The sequence below is a fragment of the Hydra vulgaris genome, chromosome 03 (genome assembly GCF_038396675.1).
Source record: "Hydra vulgaris chromosome 03, alternate assembly HydraT2T_AEP".
NCBI classification, from domain to species: domain Eukaryota; kingdom Metazoa; phylum Cnidaria; class Hydrozoa; order Anthoathecata; family Hydridae; genus Hydra; species Hydra vulgaris.
The window spans coordinates 6,471,034-6,495,000 of NC_088922.1; the positions used below are offsets into that span (position 1 = coordinate 6,471,034).

A 23,967-nucleotide genomic window follows, 5' to 3' on the forward strand; every position below is an offset into this window, starting at 1 on the left:
GTAAACAACTGGGGTCTTGGCTAAGGCCTACTTACTAAGGTTAGGCCGAAGGTAAAACTAAGGTTACTTGGCTAAGGCCAAGGTTTTTTTGTATAGACTGAACTTTAAAGATTTCACCTTTATAGTTCATGTTATATTTCATTTATACATACATACATACATACATACATACATACATACATACATACATACATACATACATACATACATACATACATACATACATACATACATACATACATACATACTTATGCATCACACATATACATTTACACAATTTTTTTTACCAATCTAAATTTATACATTTTTTATTGAAAAAAGAAAGAAAAAAACAAAGAATAAAGAAAAAAAATTCCCCAAACCAAACCCTCAGCCTATAAAGAAGCAACTGCTATGGATGTTCTCCCTATATCAGTTGATGTAATATCCAAGAATAATAAAAAATCAAATTTTTCAATTAAAAAATGTAAAAATTTACAATCTATCATTTTTTTTGTTAGGAGCCAATGAGCAACTCCTTAAACAGTTTTGATTACTGAATTTTTTCGTATAATTTCATATTCGAATAGAAACAGGATGAACCAATGTGGATTGAAATGAGAAGGCTTTTTTTTTACCCATTGTGGACGACCCAAATGTTAATATATATACATATATTTATACATAAATCTAATTTTTTTCTTCAACAACTTGTATCTCAATCAGTAGGTTCATCAGGAAACTACTTCCTACTACCTGATGGAGAAACAAGTTGTTGAAGAAAGTGAAAGAAAGTGTTTTTACTTTATATATATATATATATATATATATATATATATATATATATATATATATATATATATATATATATATATATATATATAACTACATATTTTTTACTTATTATATATTAAGTAAAAAATATGTAGTTTTATTTATAAAATATATATTAAAACAGTTCTGTTTTAACTTAATTTATTTTTATTTACTTTTATTCATCATGCACTCTCCTGAAGATATATGCAAGCACAAATACTTATACACACACAAATCAAATCAAATCAAATATATTTCAAAATAAGTTATAACATTTCAAGGAAATTTACAATAGTACAAGTATTAATATAAAGTAAATACCTGAATATACAACATAACTTTATAGTCAATGATGAAAATAGTAATAATAACTGATATCAATACTACTACTACTACTACTACTACTACTACTACTACTACTACTACTACTACTACTACTACTACTACTACTACTACTACTACTACTAATAATAATAATAATAATAATAACAATAATAATAGCAGTAATAACAATAATGATAATAACAACAACAACAACAACAACAGTAATAACAATAATAATAATAATAGTAACAAAATGATAACAATTATAATAAAAGGAGAATTTCATAAATAAAGACAGCAGCAACAAAAATTTAGTAAATAATGACAGCAACAACAAAGATTTAGTACGAAGTAGATTAAGTAGATAGAATGGTTGAATAAAAAGAGATAAATAAATAGGTAGATAAATAAAGAATGCCAAAATATTGGTACTAATATTAATAATATTAGAATGAAAAACTTAATAAAAAAGTTTAAAAATGGCAGATAGAAAAACAAAGGAATGAAATGTAGATGAATAAGTAGAGAAATTTCAAAGTATTACACACACAGATATATATATATATATATATATATTATATATATATATATATATATATATATATATATATATATATATATATATATATATACATTAAGATGATCTTAAAAATCAACATTTTTAAAAAATATGTACTCGGACCCCCTAAATGTGTATTATGTAATGAATAAACATTAAGTTTAAAAATTTTCAATTAAAAATATATTTTAGGTGCCACCTAAATTATTTTGGAAAAAAAAAGTCTTTTAAAAGTAGGTCGTACTTAAAGAAACGAATTTAAACAAAAAGTTCCAAAATAATAATTATTATATATATATATTTTAGAATTGAGTGCTTAAAACTTTGTTTTTCAACTAAAAATTCAAAAAGTGAATTTTTACATTTTTTTCTTGGTAATTTTTTATATTATAAAAACTGTTTTATAAAGCGATTATTATTTTTGTATAATTTTGCATGTTGTAACTTTTTGTATTTCACTTCTTTTAAGAACCAGGTTGACCTACTTTTGAAAGAATTTTTTGTTCCAAAATATTAAAGAACTGTTAAATGATAAATGGTCAAGCAACACCCCTGAATAAAATTTTAATTTAAATATTTTATTCAGGGGTGTAAAAAAGTCAGTGTTATTTCATTATATAAAACACATTTTTTTTAAATATTTATATATAAATAAATACCCTAATATATATATATATATATATATATAGATATATATATATAGATATATATATATATAGATATATATATATATATATAGATATATATATATAGATATATATATATATATCTAGATATATATATATATATAGATATATATACAACCCTTAGATGTTGTCTGAAAGTTTTTTCGATATTTTGTTGACAAAAAGTAAAAATTAAAATGCAAGACCGGAATTTTTTTTTTTTTAATAATGATAGACTGCCTGCCCCAACCAAACCCTTAGTCGATGTAGCAGCACTCCCTTGCGGGTCAGGCTATTTGTCAGTCGATATAGCAGCACTCCCTTGCGAGTCAGGCTATTTGTCAGTCGATGTAGCAGCACTCCCTTGCGAGTCAGGCTATTTGTCAGTCGATGTAGCAGCAATCCCTTGCGAGTCAGGCTATAAGATAGTCGATGTAGCAACACTCCGCGCATGATTTACAGTAAAAAAAATAAAAATAAAAACATTTTATTAAAAAAAATAAAAATAAAAACATTTTATTAAAAAAAATAAAAAAAAAACATTGTTTATATTGTTAAAAACATTCACAATGTTTTTAAAACATTCTGGTCAATTAAATTTGCGTTTTTGTGGTTTTTTTAAAAAACGATTAATTTGTAATTAAATTAATGGTTTTTACTTTCGTCCAACACGGAAATGTTGGACGAAAGTTAAAAGTAATTAAAAGTGACGTATATGTTGGCGTAAGAATCACTTTTTTCCTTCCGCTCTTCCCAAAGCCAACAAACTATAGATCTATATATATATATATAGATATATATATATATAAATATATATAAATATATATATATATATATAAATACATATATATATAAATATATATATATATAAATACATATATATATAAATATATATATATATATATAAATATATATATATATATATATATATATATATATATATATATATATATATATATATATATATATATATATATATATATATATATATATATATATAATTGACATATTCAGGCTAATTTTGACTCTGGTTTACCGGTTTGGGCATCCAAATTTGATCCTAAACTCCAGTACTTAATTGTGGATATAACTTTAGCATAAGTTGTTTGCATCATATAAAGTAAAAGGAAATATATAAAATATAGGATAAAAGTGTATATAACATGCTCACTTGTTAATAAGATAGCGTAATAAATTGTGATTGAATGCCCACATTAAAAAAAAAGGTCAAAAACGTTCGTGATGTCCCCAAATAACTTCTGAATACATCAATTATATCACTACTACTAATTTATTCATTCATATATATATATATATATATATATATATATATATATATATATATATATATATATATATATATATATATATATATACATATATATATATATATATATATATATATATATATATATATATATATATATATATATAAATAAAAGTAGAAAATCACTTATCAAACTTTTTTTATTATACACCGTGTTTCATCAATATGGACTCATCAGAAATGAATTTCACTCTCTGCCAACCCATATATTGTTTATCAGGTGCATAATCAGAAGAAACAACACATTTGTTTACCACATTTTTTGATAAACATTTTTTCCACATTGGGCAGTTATTTTTTTGTTTACAACTACATTTTTCTGTAATTTTTTCATTTAGAATTTCTTTTTCTGTTTAACAAAACATTATTGTAATCTTTTAAAACTTTTTCCACATTATTTTTCCCACTGTAACTTTAATAGTATTTCAATTAAAAATTGGTTATATACTACATTTATATCCTAGAACCATTGAAGGTTTTTTTTAAAAGATATATCTACTACTTTGTTTAATGAGGTTTGTTTGAAATCAGTAGTTAAGTTTTTTTTTAACAAAAGTTTTGAACAAAATCTAAAGAGATATTCCATGCCAACTGGACCAAGGTCCAACATGGACCCCCTCAGATTTTGATGAAACTTAGTAAGTTTGGTAATATCAATGAGAAAAGCAATTCCTGAAAGTTTCAGTGTAAAATCTTTTGTGGTTCATAAGGTACAGTCGTTTGAAATTTCTGATTTTTCCAAAAATAAAAACTTCAGTAGCAAAAACATGTCCTGTTCATACTTTGATGCTCTATATTTTAAAATCAAAATTTCAGAAAACCTTCTAGTTTTTTTTATTGTATACAACTCTTGATTTACTTTAATAAAACTTTGACATTGAATTCTCAAATGTCACATTTTTTCCATAATGGCTACCTAAAAAAGCTAAAAAGTTGTTTGCAAATATAAAAAGTTGATTTTTGATGAGTCAATATACAAAATCTGCAATTTAAGAAGTGAAAAGACACACCTTTTTAGTTTCTATATATGGTAGGTTTTCAAATTTTTTAAAATTTACCGATAAGATACAAATCTGTAAAAAATTATAGATTTCTAAAAATGGCTGCAGCTAAATCTTAGGAAAATGTGCCTCCACTTCAAACCACCGGTAACCAAGGACCAACACTGTTTTTAATAATTTTTTTTTTCTAATTTAATAGACTTTATTTCAGCGATTTCAGAAAAAAAAAGTGGGTACTCATGGGGAAGTTACAAAATCAGAACAATGAAAATTGCCCAAAATGCATTAAAAACAATAAAAACAAAGTTATTGTTGTACTTTAGTTTGTGTTATATATTCTAATACAAAGTATGTATGAATTTAAAAGTATTTCACAATAAGTACTAGAAATAAGTTTTTAATTAAGCTTGAATTAAACTCAGTTTTTAAATTGGCATAGCTCCTACCTGCCCCCTCCCCCCCTATCCCAAGCATTTACTTTTTAACATGCACATTTTTGCCTAGAACTTAGAAAGAAATATGTCTGATGTATGAAGCGTCTATATACACAAACAAAGAATTCAACATACACATTTAAAAGCTGTGACATAAAAAACAAGCAAATTATTGAGTTTACTTTTTATATCTTTATATCTTTTTATATCTTTTTTTATTTACAAATTTTATCAATTCCTATATATTTGTTGTGCCAAAACTTATGGAAACCTTAGTTTCAAAACTTGTTTTTAAATAAATCTTTTTAGGTATTAATAAAAAGTAAATGGTAAGTGGATTGCTAGATCTAACTCAATGTTCCATTGGAAAAGCATTAAATTATAGTTGTCATGAAGTAAAATTTACCAAAATCAAAAAAACTAAAGGTTTTGAGGAATTAACAAAAAAAGATCAAGAACTTGTACACTTGCGGAGTAAAGTCAATCATATTCAAACTATTTGTAATCACCATGTAAAGGTCTACTTGGATAGATTTGAGACTTTGTATGATGGAAGCTTTTGTTGTGATCCATTCAACAAACACAAAGTTAAATTAAAAAGTATTTAAAAAAAAAGTTGACATATATAAATTATTATTTAATTAATTTTTTAAAAGATAATGGCTTCTTTAATGGTTTATCATTGTGTTACCATATAGAATCTATCAGAGTAATCAGTTTGGATGTTGCAAAGGAGTTTGATTTAATACCTGGTCATAAGCTTTGTACAGAATGTCGAAAAATGCTGTATTTAAGAAATAACAAAGAAGATTATGGAAGCAATTCATGTCAACATAAAGATAATGATTTTAATGAGATTAACATTTTAAAAGAAAACTTTGATTCAAGCATTAATAGGCTTGGTTGTTTACCTTGAAAATTAGTAGCTCATAAAGACAGGGTCAGCTATGCAAAAAGAAAAATGAATAAAATCCATAATGCAACCCAAAAGAAAATAGCAACTGTTTTGGGAGTTTCTCCAGATTTACTTAAGGATGAACCAAAAACAAAAGAGCTGTGTTGCAAAAGTAAACAAGACTTGGATTCATTAATGGAATTAGTTAAAGCAAAATTTGATGTTTCTTCGAAATCAGAAAAACTTAAATTACTGACTTTGGTTCCTGAGAGTTGGAGCATTATTTATACACAAAACTATTTTTCTGCTTCCCTTAGAATGATAAAAGCTGTAAGGAATTTGAAACAAATGTGTGGCATAATGGCAGAACCATCTAAAAAAGAAGGAAGATTTATTAGTGATAAAGTAAAAAATCAAGTTCATGAATTTTACCAACCAGATGAATACTCTCGAATGTGTCCAGGTATGAAACAGTATGTTTCAATCCAAGTTAATGTTAAAAGACAACATTTTCAAAAAAGACTTCTATTAGTTAATATAAAAGAACTTTATTTAGAATTCATTAAAATTTCAGTTGACGTCAAAATTGGGTTTTCTAATTTTTGTGAACTTAGACCTAAGTGGTGTATTCCTATTGGAGGTGCTTCAGGTCTCCATTCAGTATGTGTTTGTGAGTACCACCAAAATGCAAAACTTTTAGCATTAAAAATACCAGATATTTTAGACTATAAAGACCTCTTGACATTAGTTGCATGTGACTTAACAAATTGAGATTGCATGCTGCACAGTTGCGATAACTGCCCAGATACCAACACACTTAAAGAGTATCTTACTGCTTTATTTGATAAGTACAGCTTGGAAGAAATCACCTTTAATCAGTGGCAAAAAGCCAACAAAAAACATGATATAGTTACGCTAACTCTTCCAGTGGATGATTTTATTGAAAAAGCTTGTCAACAAATGGACCAATTAAGAGATCATCATTATATAGCCAAAAATCAAGCAGCATATTTGCAGCATCTAAAAATAACATTACCAAGTAATCATATTTTAGTACTACTAAACTTTGCTGAAAATAACAGTTTTTTAATTCAAGATGCAGTACAAGGTTTCCATTGGAACAACAGTCAAGCAACATTGCATCCTTTTGTTATTTACTATATGGAAGAAAATATGATAAAATGTAAAAGTGTTTGTATTATTTCAGATCGTTTGTAACACAATACAAACTCAGTTCATTGTTTCATTTATGAAGTAATAAAACATTTAAAAGAGTTGATGCCTTACTTTAACCACTGCATTAATTTTAGTGATGGTGCAGGTTCACAATATAAAAATTATAATTTTATGTCACCATGAACTAGATCATAAAGTATCTGCAGAATGGCATTTTTTTGCCACATCACATGGAAAGAGTGCTTGTGATGGTGTTGGGGGTTCTGTCAAAAGAGTTGTAGCTAGGGCCAGTTTACAATCACTAACAGATCCTATCAATTCACCTGAAAAAATGTATGATTGGTGTAAACAAAATATTAAAGGAATATATTTTCAATACATTTCAAATGATGCAGTTGTATTACATTGCATAAAGTTTAAATTAGAAGAACGTTATGCTACTTGTTCAACAGAGGAACAAGAAACCACCATTTGTTTTATACCACAATCATTAACTACTTTACAGATAAGACGGGTGTCATTTGATAATATGTATACTAATGTAAATGTTTCTAAAATGCATCATATGGTTCCACTTTCTTCTCTTTCACCAGGAATTAATATAGCATGTGTTTATGATGCAAAATGGTTTTTAGGCAATATTGTGGAAATATCTGAAGAAAATCAAGATGTTCTTATCAAGTTCATGAAGCAGTCTATTTTGTTAAACACTTTTACTTGGCCACATAAGAAAGATATTTGCTGGGTTCCAATAACGCACATTTTATGCAAAATTTCATCTTTATAAGTTCAATCAACAACTGGTAGATGCTATGAACTATCAGCTCAAGAAAAAACTGAAATATTACATTTGTACAATAGCATAAGTAACATAATTAAATAACAATTTAGCAAAATTATTATAAATTAGATTTATTTGTTTTAAACATAGTTTTTTAGCAAAAATTTATTTGAAAGATGCAATGTTTATTGATTGTTTATTAGATAATATTTTTATTACATAATCAACTTGTGCATTGTGTTGACAAATCAAATAACTTATATAAGTCATCATATTAACTTGGTATAAGTTGTAGTCTAAATTTGAACATGATAATGAAATAAGTCAAATTAATGGGGAGGGGTGGAATAGTAAGTGTATTGGAAAAATATTACAAAATTTATGGCCATGGTATTAAATATTGGGTAAATTAGACTAGAAAGTCTTTTTTTTCATTTTAACCTAATAGGCTACTTATAAGTTTTATATGTAGTCTTTTTACTGTCTGACATTTAAAACTAAATCTCACAGTTTTTATATGTGTATGTTTAGTGGTGTGTTTGGGTATTAAGGCACTTTATACATCAGAGATAAAACCAGACACACCGTGTAATAAAAAGTGTACAATTACAAATTTTTTCTAAGTTCTGGACAAAGATGTGCATGTTAAAAAGTAAATGCTTGGGATAGGAGGGGAGGGGGCAGGTAGGAGCTATGCCTATTTAAAAACTGAGTTTAATTCAAGCTTAATTAAAAACTTATTTCTAGTACTTATTGTGAAATACTTTTAAATTCATACATACTTTGTATTAGAATATATAACACAAACTAAAGTACAACAATAACTTTGTTTTTATTGTTTTTAATGCATTTTGGGCAATTTTCATTGTTCTGATTTTGTAACTTCCCCATGAGTACCCACTTTTTTTTTCTGAAATCGCTGAAATAAAGTCTATTAAATTAGAAAAAAAAAATTATTAAAAACAGTGTTGGTCCTTGGTTACCGGTGGTTTGAAGTGGAGGCACATTTTCCCAAGATTTTGCTACAGCCATTTTTAGAAATCTATAATTTTTTACAGATTTGTATCTTATCAGTAAATTTTAAAAAATTTGGAAGCCTACCATATATAGAAACTAAAAAAGTATGTCTTTTCACTTCTTAAATTGCAGATTTTGTATATTGACTCATCAAAAATCAACTTTTTATATTTGCAAACAACTTTTTAGCTTTTTTAGGTAGCCATTATGGAAAAAATGTGACATTTGAGAATTCAATGTCAAAGTTTTATTAAAGTAAGTCAAGAGTTGTATACAATAAAATAAACTAGAAGGTTTTCTGAAATTTTGTTTTTAAAATATAGAGCATCAAAGTATGAACAGGACATGTTTTTGCTACTGAAGTTTTTATTTTTGGAAAAATCAGAAATTTCAAACGACTGTACCTTATGAACCACAAAAGATTTTACACTGAAATTTTCAGGAATTGCTTTTCTCATTGATATTAACAAACTTACTAAATTTCATCAAAATCTGAGGGGGTCTATATTGAAATCCTAAAATTTTGGTCCAATGGGCATGGAATGACCCTATAAATATATAAAACAGTTTAGTTAATTAGATAAAATAAGTTAATATTTAAGACACAAGTAATATTAAAGGAGCATGTTTAAATTTTTGATATCACAACTTTTAAACAAATTAAGAAGGACTGTCAAACCCATAAATACACTGCAAATATAAACAAATTCAAATAAACACAGAATAATATTTACTTACTACACAAAGGCAAATTTTAAATTAACATAATCAAACCCATAGATTAAGACTCCAGAGAGGCCTAAAAATGTTTAATATATGCTATTGAATGCAAATTAAACTTAAATATTATCAATATGACAATGAATAAATGTTTAAAACAATTCATAATCTTGTTGGTGATACATTTCTGATAAAAGTCTATATAAGTAAGAAGGCACATTTCCACCAACATCAGTAATAAACAAATTTACTAAATCAGCTTCAATATAGTCAAAAAGAGGATTTATAACTTCAACTTTAGACAGAGTACTGCCATCTTTTAACTTAATAACATCACTGGGGGAATGAAACTGATTTATTAGATTTAGGTCATAGCTACAAACAAACTTTGGAGAGAGTTTAAATAATCCTGTACAAACAATTAATGGTACTGAGTGGTGCTTTGCTGCTAATGCCATAGCATGGGTTCCACTGATAGCTTTTAAACCACCATCGGCCATAACAGCATTTGTTCCAATTATGACTTTATTTACACGAGACATTATTGCAAAAATGGCTGAGTCTGAAATGACAGTTGTTTCTATACCACTTTCTGCTAGACTTTTTGCAAGCTTTTGGCCTTCATAATAAGGAGCACATTCTGCAACAATAACAGTAAACTTTCTCTTTCTTGCAGCATTTTTAAGAAACTTTTCAACAGTCCTAGAGTTACCATATGTCATTATAACTTCATTAGAGTGTATATGTTCTAATGCTTGTGTAGCAATATTATCTCTACAAGTTTCCAGCTCACTTATAACTTCATTAATTGAATCAATAACAGCTGATTTTAAGTTAATATGAATTGGTTGAGTGAACTTACTTGTTGGCAAAGACTCGCTGCCATTTCCTATGTAAAAATACAAAAATTTATGAAAAAAATTTTTTTTTTTAACAGAAGCTCAAACAAAATAAATGTATCAGGCTTTGAATTATTATAACAACATTTTACTTGAGGCTGTAACCAACCATCAGTCATCCTGTAATACAAAATATCTGTTGGTTGGTTGCTCATATCAGTTTGATCATTGTGCAGACTAAAAAGAAGTCAATGCCTAGCCCTTAATTTTAGCCCAAATTAATTTTAAATAGAAAAGCTGAGTATTTGTTAATTGATAGACACATGCTAAAATGTGATAATATTTAAAACATTTTTGTATATATATATATATATATATATATATATATATATACATATATATATATATATGTACATATATATATATATATATACATATATATATATATATTATATATATATATATATATATATATATATATATATATATATATACACATATACACACACAGTTATTTACATGTTGGTATACAAGGTAAATGCACTAAGTCCATTTTTGGCATTATGGAGGTATTTTAATTCTTTATTGTTTAATATACCACAGACATTTAATAAATCAATTATTAATGAGTTATTAAGATTTTTTATTTCAACTATTACACAAAAACTTATTTTAACTATTACTCAAAAACTTATTTGTTCATTATCTCAAAATGATGTTTTTGGACTTGGTACATTTCCTTTGTATACCAACAATAATATTTATAGTATGGTATGTAAGTTATACTGTAAATTAATTATTGTATGCATAATAAATAAGTAATGGTGTTAAAATTAGCTGTTAGACAGCTAATTTTAACATCACTTACTCATGCATAAAACAATTGTTTTAAATTTATAGAACAAAGATTGTTTATTAATTATTAAGTACCTGTAATTATCAATTTATCTAATTTAGGCAATTTTTTATATACCTGTTTTTAATGCTGGAAAAACCCATGTGGCAGTGATAATATAAAAATAATTACACATCATTCTATATTTATTGATGTTTCAGAAAATATAAGGATTTTGATCTGCAAGTTTATGGATTTCCATAAAGATAACGGAGCGGATAACATAGTTCCTACTTTTTTTGTAGAAGAATGTTGTGATTAGTTTTTCACAACCTTCTGGAGCTGGAGCTCTGAAACTTGCAGCATTTGCGTAGTTCCAATGAACGTGCATATTAAAATTGTTTTCAGGGCAGACGACTAAAGGCTTCATAGGGCCAGAGCAAGGGGCTATGCTCCACTTAAGATAACTTAAAAAACAATGTCCTAAAATTTTTTATTTATTTAGCTATTTACAAGATAAAATACAAAAAAAAAGTCAAGATTGTGTTAAGATTTGTTTAGATGCATCAATCATCAAATTATACATATGTCAAGTTATTGTTACAGGTGCATCAATGATACAAATTATGTTGGTAATTGGAACCCAACACTAATCTGCTTTAGATGACTAGAAAAACTTGTTAAAAGGACTCTTTAAATCAGTCTTTTTACAAAAAACTAGTTTATGATAAGTATCATTAAACAGTTTTCCAAAATCACATGAATCCATTCTTACTGTAAAACTAACTACTAGGTTGCATTTCAGATTTAATTGAAAATGAAAAACCAATAGTAATTATTTAATGAAAGTAACTTTAACACCATTGTAATGTTTTAATACTATTGTTTGATACTTTTATTCAAATTAAACTATTGTTTGAGCTTTAATACAATTAACATTTTTATTAAAATATCAAATTAATCAAAATAGTTTACTTTAGAAGTAAGACTTGTTTATTGTTTTAATATGATATAAATGAACAAAATGTAAAAAAGTTTAAAGAAAAATTTATCTAAGCAAAATAATCTAACAAGCATGTGAATATTTATTTAGGCAAAGTTAGTTTTATAAGTTACATTTGTTTATGTATTAGAAGCGACAACCAGCTTAAAAACATTATTTTAAAAAACTTTACTTTTAACTAAACTTGCTTGACTCTTAAAAATTTAGTTTTTTAATTTCTGTGGTGAGTGATTTTATCTCTTGACAGTCACAGTGTTCATTAAAAGCATATACACTTAAAATAAGCCTGCATATACTTCTTATATTTAACCATGTAATGTTTAGATTTAACTGAATTGATTTCAAATTTTAGGTATTTTTTATCATAGATGGTAATGGAGTTCAAAGTATTTAAATTTTTTATTTTACACATGTTTACTGAGTGTTAATTCAAAATGTTGCATAAACTCTAAAAAAATAGTTTCAGATAATTAATATATGCAAATAAACTAACAACCTAGCAAAAACTATGCCAGGCAAAAGAAATGTTTTGTTGCTACTTTGTTTAATGAGGCACCTGTAGAATCTGGAGGTTTTAAAACTCAACAAAACGTATGTAAATTTTACAGCTTAAAACTTGCAAAAAATGGCACTCGAATGGCCAAGCACATATTTAATTGTATGAAATGTAGTGACCAAATAAAAAACAAGTATTTAAATGAAGTTCCCTTAAAACAAAAAAAAAAGTCCAAACTGGCTTAATAATAAAAGAAGTTATTCCTGAAAATTTATTCGCTCAAGAAGTAGAAGCAGGGGGAAAAAATATGCTTGCCCTCTACCTTCATACTTTATATTTTCTTGTGAAAGCCAAAGTAGACCTACAACCTCAAGAATTGAAAACTGCAAACAGAATAAGAATGAATTGGCATGGACTCCTTTAAAACAACTACATTCTTCAACAAGAGTTCCATTTACAACTCAGAAAAATAAAATTGCAACCTATATTTTTTCAGACAAAATGACTAATAAACAAATAGTAAGTATTTAATTTAGTTATTACAAATATTGATTGCAATGAATAGTCTAGCCATAATGAAATAAATAAGTAAACAATAAAATAAAAAATAACTTCAAATTAAAACCATGATGTAAAACTTTACAGGATGAATCACAGATGGATTTAACACATACTGTCTATGATACTGGATACTCACTAAGAGTTTTTGAAAATAAGTTGTGGCCTTTTTTGCCAAATTGCAACCTGCACTCAAATTATCTAACCGTGATATGTTGTCTAATTCATTGCTTGATAGGGTTTATAAGGAAACCTCGACAACCATTAAAGAACTTGTCATAACTGCTTAAAGAGTAGCAATTTTATGCGATGGTTGGACCAATATCTAGTAAGAAAAATGTAGTTTAAATTTGGGATGGTTTTATATAAAATCTGATTTGTGCCCTAGATATTCAAAATTTTAAACTATATAACCATGCAAATAATTTAGAATTTGTATGTGCACAAATTAGAGTTTGAATTGAAAATAATTGCAAAAACAAATAAATAAATAATATGCAAATAAACCAATTTCTCTATAAGTATAAATAATAAGTATAAATAGATAACTGATTACTATATTTTACTAATTGCAGGAATGAAGAAATTTTTTTGGCAACAATACCTTAACTAGTATTTTGGATCAGCATCGAAACATGTAATCTTTTGAGATTATTGTTACTTAATGTTTCACAATAGTCAGATACCATGTTTTATTTTTTATTCTCTAAAATAATATCTTAATTAGGTTTTTTCAAATAAAAACAATTTAAAAAATAGTATGTGAAGTTGGACCTATGAAAGTCCTGGGTATATGTACTGACAATGCAACCAATGTGAAAAGAGCATGGAAATTAATTTTTCATGATTTTCCTCACATATACCCTTATGGATGCCTGGCCCATATACTAAATTGATTTTCACTGATGCAAGTGACCTTGAATCAATTGCAGCTTCCCAACAAGATTGTACAATGGTGGTAAAAGCAATAAAAAAGTCACAAATTTTATTAGCTTTGTTAAAACAACAACAGCAGAAATTAGGCCAAGCCATTCAACAATGACTAAAACTTCCAGTTAAAACTAGGTTTCTTAAAAATTCAAGTATATCTAATTGCTATTACACTATTTATCAATCTGAATCATCAAATTTAGTTTGTAAGTTTAGTATGCAAGCCTTAAAATTAGACAGCTAAGTATCTAATTTCAATATTTCGTTCCTTTAGATGGAGTTCAATTATCCACCATTGTCAGTACATACACCCAGAGCTTTCATAGGTCTAAAGTCTTCACCACAACAGTTTAGCACTGCGGGGCTTAGCTATAGTGATGAAGCTAAATTACTTGCTAAGTCTATTCAAAAAACTATTGTTGTCAGAAGAACTCTGGGATAAAGTGGATGGGTTTATTAAGTTATTAAAACCAATAGCCATAGCAATTGCAGCTGTCGAAGGAGATAAAATAAGTCTTTCCATCTAGGCCAAAACTTTTTCTGATTCATAAAAATCCTTTCAGGACAATATTCTTGGCAACGTAATACTAAAAAAACCTAAGAAAATGCTTTGATGGAAATAATTGCCATGCGAAGAAAATTTCACATACGAAACATTCACTTGGCTGAAAATTTAGTGGATCCAACAGATGAAAGAGATCTAAGAGATGAAACAATGTGTTCTTTATTATTAAATCTTTATTCATATGCTTTTTTTTTTTATACTGAAAAAAGCAAAATACTTTTTTAAAGTTCTATTATTTAACTTTTTTATATTTAAAATGAATTATTAATTGATTAAAAACATCTGTTTTAGATTGATGCTATTAAAACCCTTCAAAATTTAGGAAAGCTGGATCCTTCGATTAAGGACTGTGATGACAAAATTTTGGGTGTGATTTCTGACTATAGATCTAAACAAAGACTTTTTTCAAAACCTTTTACATGGGCTTCAGTAAAACACACATCTCCTGCAAGTTGGTGGAAAGAAATATTTAAAGTTTTTAGCTTATTATTTTCTGACTTTTTCACCAAATGAAAGAAAATCTTTTTTTATTCATTTAATTATAGACAAAACATGAATGTGTCAAAGGTTGATATAAAAATATTTAAAATAACATTTCTACATTGTTTATAGTTAATTATTCAATTAAACTAATTTTGCGATAATTTAGTAAATTCTGGTGATTCAAAAAAGTTAATGAGGATAAATATGAAAAGCAAATAAAAACAACTTTATGACGTAAAAAACTCTGTTACACAAATGCGAAAATCATCGTGCTGCAAAAAGTAGCACAATATTATGATTGAAAGTTTTTTTTTAAACAGCATATTTAGTTTGTCCAATTATTTTTAAGCCAATCATTTCCATTCTTTTATTAAAATTTTGAGTAATTACTCCCAAATTTAGATTTTTTTTTTTCATAATTGTAGTATAATTTGACATGCTTATGCAAAATTTCATTAAAAAATGTTAACTTGATAAAAAAAATATAACCAAAAAGGTGTTTGTCCAATTACTTTTGGACGCTACTGTATATAATATAAAAATAGTTAAAACTAGGAATATTGTCAACAGTGTTTTTCTTTTTACTTTTATGATAGATTATATATTATTTATTCATGTATTCAATTACATGATAATTTATTCATGTAATTTTTTATGAATAAAAATTAAGCCATTAAAAAAAAAGATGCGGTTGCTAAAATTTTTTTTTTAAACATCTTTACTTTCAACAAGGTTGCAAGCAATTACTATTAGAGTTAAAAGTTACTGGAAGAGAAAAGATGATGCTTATAAAGCTTATAAAGCTTTATAAAACTTTTATAAACTTTATAAAGCTATCGATATTTATCAATATTATATAAAGATATCGATTAACAGACTAATTAAAAGATTGAAAATTATATGAATTAGGAAAACAAGAAAAAGGGAGCAAATTCCAAAGATCTGATGTTCGAGGAAAAAAACTAGAAAAATAAGAATTTTTAGAGCACTTGGGAACAGCCACAGTAAAAAGATGAAACTTAACTAAATAACGAGTAACATGATAATGAATTTTAGCAGATGGCACTAAAATTCATTATCGTATTTATAACCCATTATAGTTTTTTCGCCTATTATAGCATTTATAGAAAAGAGAAAGAAAAGCAACATTACAACAATGTGACTATGGTTGAAGGTTCGCTGCAAGAGTAGGTCCAACTATGTTTACAATGTATTTTTGCACCTTGTCTAAAAGAGAAAGGGCATCATTTGAAGATCCGCTCCAGTTATGCAACAGTATTCTATACAAGGATGGATTTGAGATTTATAGAGATAAAGAATAGAATCTGGAGAAAGAAAGTAGCAAAAATGATCAAATGTGGTAAATACATAAATGAAAGAAACCATATTATTTTATTTAATTACTTCCATCATTACAAAATTTATTAATCAAATAATATATTTTACAAATAAATAGCATTTTATTTTCAATTTTTCCTATTATATAAGTATTGAGAAAAAACGTCAAATATAGCAAAAATATTTTTAAAAGCGAAAAGACGTCAAAACGAATAAACATAAGAAAAAATATTAACAAAATTTCTTATACTTCTATCATACATAACTTTTTTTTAAGATGTTTTTTTTCTCAGTAGATAAGTTTAGCATTTGCCACTAATTATTGAAACGCTTTAAAAAAACGTGTCTAAAAAAATTACTTTACTGAGGATGAACAAGATCTGCTTCCCGGGAATGCTTGCATCAAGTACATTACTGTTCATAAATATAGGAAGATCTAGATTGTTGCAATAATTTTTTTTCAGTTAATCGTTATCGTTTTTTTCTGAGTTTTTTCTGAGTTAAAGTTCACCAGCCACTGAGAGCCACTGAGTAGCAGAAGTGAGATCCTGTTTAAGCTCAAATGTCCTATTCAAGCAATCAGAGAGTGTTATCTTTTTATCAAAACAAAGATAACTGGTAGTATAATCAGCAAACAATGCCACCTTAGATGTGAGAATTTCAGGGAGATTGTAAATGTAAATTAAAAAAAGGAGGACAACTTTTATACTAAGATTGGTAAGGAAGGATTCAATAATCCTAAAAATGTTACCTGATGCACTGTAAGAAGCTTATGGAGAAGATCAGCATGCTAAACTTTATCACAGACTTTAGAAATGTTGAAGGCGATAGCCTTGACCTCTCTACATATATCTAATACACAATAAAACCTATCATTAATTACTGTTAATAAATCAGCAGTAGAATGAGAAGATCAAAATCCATATTGATGATCAGAAAGTAAGTTATTAGATTCAAGATAAGAGATAAAGTGTTTGTTAATTGAAGATTCGAAAACCTTGCTTATGATAGGAAGAAGACTAATGGGACAGTAGTTAGACGAGTCAGATCGCTACCCAGAATTTTTGAAAATAAGGATAACAGATGCCATTTTTTGTTAACAAGACTCTAATAAACACTTGTTAAATAGTTTTGAAAGTATAAACTACAGCTCTGGAGAACACTTCTGCAAGACTATAACAGGTATATTGTCCAGACCACAAGCTGTAGAAGAGTCGAAGCAGGAAATCACTTTAGATACAGAAGTTGGAGTGATGCGGATGTCAAGCAATGGATCAATCTGTTATAATAGGTAGGATGTGATTAGTGGAATCGAGAGATGAAATTGATGAAAAGTTCTCAGCAAACAATCCAGCTTTGTCTTTAGGTGAGGTAACAAAATCTGAACCAAGCACAAGAGGAGGAATAATAGATTTGTTCTTATTATAGACACTTTTTAAGATTTTCCAGGTCTCTGGAGAGATTCAGGAGAGCATTAAGTTTTTTTATTGTCCAATTAAATAGTTGCACTCTGCAGACAGCTTTTACTGAATTGTGTAAAACTTACTGGAAGCCAATACTCAAGCGCCTTAATAGTGCAAGAATATCTAGTTAAACAGATAAATGTATTAAAAGAGATGAATCTGTTTGGTTAAGAGACTCTATATAAGAAATATAAAATGCGCCCTAATTATCTAAAAGTATTTTTAATGCATTCGACTTATGATCCAGCCAGCCAGCACCGTATAATTTTGCTGGATTTTACAGGAACAGATTTTTCCTAAGTTTCTGATAAAACTTTTAATTCTTATAAATGTTTTGGCGATTGTTCATGAAGACTATGTAACTTTAGTAAGAAGTTTTCACAATTTGCAAATGCAGTAAATTTTTCAAAAGCATCTTTTAAGGAGAGCTCAAGACGACGGTTGAAACAATGTATTACTTGAAGCCATGGAGATTTTTTTTTTAGTAAAGCTCCTAAACCTGAGTGAACACCAAGATTTATGCTAGCTCTATCCACGTTTAATCCAACAGGTTTTTTAGTCATGTTAGTTATTCTAACTCTTGCAACCAATAAGCTTTGTAAACCAATGGTTTACAAAGCTTATTGCAAATATTCAAGACTTGACCACAGGCATCACCATTGTCAGGGCTTTCAACCAACAATTTTCTAATACTTGTGTTTTTGATAATATATTCTTTATAACATTTTTTCCCCGATTTATTCCAATAATCAATGAGATGTGCTTCTTTGTGTTGTTTACTAGTGCAATGACTTCTTACACTGTCTATAATAGTTGAAGGAGTTTGGGGGCGAATCCAAGAAATAAAAATTTTTTAAATGTTTTTAATACAAGATTCATATTGCGTGGAAAGAAAGGATTTAGAGGAGGAGGGGGGGGGGAAGGGAGTGAGAGGCTTCTGACACTCTAGACATGGCACTGATTAAAAGAAGTAGGAATGTTTTGAAGGAAATATTTTTTTAAACTCTTATGATAAAACATTTTTTTCCATTTACTATTCATGGAAAAAAAGTTTTATCATGGAATAAAATATTTTCTTCAAAATAATCCTATAATTTATTATAAAAAGGAATATAAAATAAGTGATCACAATTTAACGCTATCAAATCTAAAAAAAGTTCTTTCACTTTTATTTGTAAAGTTTCATGTTTGTAGTTTCTACTTCTCAAAAAAAGCGTTAACTTTAAAATCAAAAAATGAAAATTATAAAAAAACTCAAGTTATCGTACCAGTAGTATCAATGTTTTTGTATATTTGTAAATACTTCAGAAGATGGTGGTTTGATGTACACTTCAGAAGGTGGTGGTTTGACGTAGTTTTGATATATTTGATACTTGATGTACTTTATTTAGCATATTTGTATTTCCTTTATTTTAGTCATTTAAATTTAAGTATTTGAATCCTGTATTTGTATTTCTTTTCCTTGTATTTTTATTTGTATTTACCTAGCTAAGTAAATACAAATACAGGTAAATACAGCTGTTAATATAGCTAGACAGCTGTTTCATACAAGTAATATTTTATACATGTAAGTTATAAGCCTCAGTGAAATTAATTATATTTGTTTTTTAAGCTCCATAAAAGCTTAGATTATGGTTTTTTAAGGAACTTAAAAATTTAAGACCTAAAAAATTTCTTGAATTTTCAGTTTGCAGAATTTTTCACCTAATTTGCCCCTTGACTTATTTGGCACTTGCAAAAAAGGAAAAAATAGAACACTTAAAAAAATTTTATAAACAATATTGTGAAAAGGTTTTTAAAGTTAAGTTAAAATTAAAATGAAACAAAATGTTATAATACAACCTAAATTATAACTTCAAACACTTTCACAAGGAATCATTTGTGATGCAGCTAAATATTAGCAATACAAATATTTAGGGAAAACAACCTTTCAAAGAAAACAATCACTAACATATAACTTGTTAACAAACAACAGTATTTTATTTCTAATTTATCATTAACAGTGCTTTTTTAATTTGTATATTTTTTGATACTCTCACACAACAGGGAAAAATTTCAATTTATAAACAAAAATATTGAAGTTTTGGTAGAACATTTGCTTCATTAGCAAGAGCAAACACACTTTTTTTTTTCAATTTTTTCGACCTTCTTCCTTATAGTCTATTTAGTATTTTTGGGTGTTTAAAAGCTAGACATGGAAGCTTTTAATAACAATTCAGATGGAAAAAAATATAAATAAAAAAAGATAAAATCATCTTTCCTTAAGCTTTCTTATTTCTTTTTTCATAAACCAAAATTAAATTTTAGCTTTTACCACATTTGATAATGTTTTTTAATTTTTAGTTTAATTTTTCAAATTTGCAAAATAAAAGCTTTTTCTTATATATCATTTTATTTGAAACATATTTTTGTTTATCTAATTGGCTTTTTGGATTTGAATCTTTACAAGCATTTTTATGTATTTCACATATTGGAGGTATCTACTTAACTGAAACCACATTTTTATGTAGCAAGTTAACTGTGGTAAATTTTAGTATCTATACAAATTTATTCAAATATGTGTTCAAACTTTTTGGCATTAAAAATAACCATTTTTTCAACTCCCCCAATAATGCTAGTTTTAGTCCTCAACACACTTTGTAAACAAATAAAAAAGTTAAAATCAAAACTTTTGTCAAAGTAAACTTATTTTGCTATATTTCTGAAATTATATAAAAATAAATACACAGGTTTTGAAAACGAAAATACTGTTTACCAAGACTAACACTATTTTTTGTCTTAACATACAAAATAAATAATATTTAAAGTTAAAAACTAGGAAAATAAATACTACACAAAATATCAGAGAAAAGTTAAATTTTTTTCTTAAAGTTTATTTTTCTTAAATTTACACTTTATTACATTTTTGTAGCATCTTTTTTATATATGAAATGATCATGAATTTTATTGATCAATTATAATGATGGTTGAGTCCTAAATCTTTAGTTAAGTAAGCACATTTTCATGTCAAATACTTGCTTAAACATTGTAAAACTGTTTTACAATAAAAATCATTTTTATTTGTGTAATACACAAATAAAAATGATTTTACAATGAAAGTACTTTTATAAAACTATGTATAAATCATGTAAAAATGCTTATATATTAATTTGTTTAAACTTTTCAATGTATGAATTTTAAAATTGCACTTATATGCCTATTTAAAGAAAATTAGATTTGGTTTATACTTACGCATTTCACTTGGATATTATGGTAGTTTAGCACAAATTATAAAAACAATATACACTAAAATGATAATAAAATAAATTATAAATAATAAATCAAAATATACTTTCCTTACCCTCAGACTTCTTTCCTGCTAACTCATCATATTCTTCCCTAACCAATTTTAAAATTCTTCTGATCATATTTCCAGAAGATATTTCCAGAGTATCATCTGTTATCTGTGTTGCAACACTTTTAATAGACTCAATTAATTCTTTTTCATCACTCCATTTTGTACCACCAACAAGTTTACGAAGTAGTAAAACTGTCTGAATAGCTATGTCAAATGAGCCTACAACTTTATTTTGTCTCCTATCACTTATAAAGGCATTGATTTGATGCTGGAACTCTTCTTCAAATAATAGTCCCATATCAGACTAATTATAATTTTGAAAAAAAAAATTAAAAATATAGATAAATTATCATCAATCAATCAATCATCATCATCATTATCATCATCATTATCATTATCATCATCGTCATCATCTTACTTAGATTTCTAAAAAAAAGTACAAAAACAAAGTACAAACAAAAAAGAGAAAAAATTTTCAATTTGATTGAGGTGTAGAGGTGGTTTATTCATGTAAAGCATAAAAAAATAGATAAAAATTAAAAAAGATGTACAAAAACCTGGGAAAACTTCTTAACTGAAAATAGGAGGGAATTTGTATTATTAAAAATATGCAATGCTGTATTATAAATAAAAAAGGAAATTGTGCAAGTCATGCAAGCGCAGAAAAAATAAAGTAAAAACCATAGTGATGATAATAATTTCAATTTATAAAATTCTCATCTCGTCTCAATGTTTCCAAAAATTTTATAAATCTAGTCCCAGTTAAAATCAAACCCCTGATGGTTAACTATAAACTTATTTATTAGTTGTAAAGTACCTAATGATAAATTGCTTATTTATAAAGTGTTAATGAATAATTCATTAAAAAAATATTGATTGTAAGTCATACAAAATAATAAATTAAAAAATATTGATTGTGAGCCTTAAAATAAAAGAGAAAAAAAACTAAACCACATTTAAAAAAAATTATATTCTAACTGTATTAAATATATATTGCATCAAAAAGAAATACATTATTGAGCAACACCCACAAGGGCGGCCCTAACAGGTCGACCATTGAGTAAATAACCTGGTTTATTTACTTCAACAACAGTTCCTGATGTTTTTCCAGGAATTGATTTCTGAAATAAAGCTTCATGAAAATTTGGGTCAAACTTTTCATTAATAGGATTAACTTTCTGAAGGCCATGTTTTAAAAACACTTTTTGAAGATGAGCTTCTGTCATAACTAGTCCGTCATAAAGATTTTTTAATAGTTCGTTTTTCTGAAGCTCGTCTATAGGAACACTTAGCATGGCTTTTTCAAGAATATCAGCAACTTCAAGTAAGTCTTTGGAAAAACCCTGGACGGCAAAAAGCTTTGCATCAGATACCATTTTAACACCACGACGCCGTACGTTTTCGCATTCTGCTAACGAACGAATATATTTATCTTTAAACTCTGCTAAATCTTTTTGTGCAGCTGATAGAAGAATTTCTTTCTCTGAAAGGGTCTTTTTTAAACTTTTCCCTTCTTCATCCTCTTCATTTTTAACTTCTTCTTTAATAGCAGTTGTTTCAGTAGAATATGGTTTATATTTTGAAAGGAAACTGAACATATTTGTCAAAGAAGCCATTCTCCTATTATTTGTTATTCCAGCAACTCTTTTCAGTACCTGGATACATGCCATTTTACTAATTGTTTTTATTTTAATACCTAAATCATTTTTAGAGAATCATAAAAATTATAAATAATTCATAAAATATAAAATAACAATATTTAGAACAGGTACAGATACATATATTTAAAAGTATTTTTATTTTAACTTATTTCTTAAAGTATTCTAATTTTAAAAAATTTTCCTAAAGCAAATTTAGCATATAATATAAGTATATAATATAGCAGTTAATTGACTAGTTATTACAACTATAAATAGTTATAATAGTTATATAACTATTATTATATATAATAGTTGTATAACTATTATATATGTATAACTATTATATATAGTTATATAACTATATGTAGTTATATAACTATTTATAGTTAGTTATTCTAACTTTTAATACACAAGAAAGCAGGAAATGACACATAAAAAACACGAAAATTGGTTTCACTGTATTATTCAACTTTTTAAAGGTGCAAATACATAAAGGTTAGCTCTTAAAAAATTTAAAAGTATACCAAATAATCAGCTTTAAATTCATTTCACTTAATACAAATAAATTAAGATAAGACTATTGCAAAAAAATGTGTTAAAAGTCTTATCTTAACATATAAATTATTTAATTTATTGCTTCAAAAGTTTTTCCAAATAAAAAATTTAAAAAAAGCCACCATGTCTCAAATTTTTTGTTTTTTACACAATTAACAGTACTTTATAAAATAAGAAATCTGTGAAAATTTCAAATGTGAAAATTTCAGTCTCAAACTCCAAAAAGTTCCT

At 26.5% G+C, this 23,967-nt stretch overlaps 3 protein-coding genes across 3 annotated transcripts; 1 reads left to right on the forward strand and 2 right to left on the reverse strand.

Annotated features, from left to right (window-relative positions):
- The first annotated feature begins 5,431 nt into the window (after nucleotides 1-5,431).
- LOC136078420 (ARL14 effector protein-like) lies at nucleotides 5,432-6,021 on the forward strand. Its single transcript, XM_065794194.1, has 2 exons — nucleotides 5,432-5,705; nucleotides 5,762-6,021. The coding sequence occupies exons 1-2, from the start codon at nucleotides 5,432-5,434 to the stop codon at nucleotides 6,019-6,021; spliced, it is 534 nt and encodes a 177-aa protein (XP_065650266.1).
- A 3,562-nt stretch (nucleotides 6,022-9,583) lies between these two features.
- Nucleotides 9,584-21,886, reverse strand: LOC100214560 (translation initiation factor eIF2B subunit beta). The gene is made up of 2 exons (XM_065792169.1): nucleotides 21,545-21,886; nucleotides 9,584-10,583 (listed from the first exon to the last, which is right to left on the reverse strand). Exons 1-2 carry the CDS (start codon nucleotides 21,837-21,839, stop codon nucleotides 9,847-9,849), a joined length of 1,032 nt encoding a protein of 343 aa, XP_065648241.1. The 5' UTR covers nucleotides 21,840-21,886; the 3' UTR covers nucleotides 9,584-9,846.
- Nucleotides 21,887-22,492: 606 nt separating this feature from the next.
- On the reverse strand, nucleotides 22,493-23,238 carry LOC100199526 (grpE protein homolog 1, mitochondrial). The gene has a single exon (XM_065792170.1). It carries the CDS (start codon nucleotides 23,209-23,211, stop codon nucleotides 22,555-22,557), a length of 657 nt encoding a protein of 218 aa, XP_065648242.1. The 5' UTR covers nucleotides 23,212-23,238; the 3' UTR covers nucleotides 22,493-22,554.
- Nucleotides 23,239-23,967: the final 729 nt, after the last annotated feature.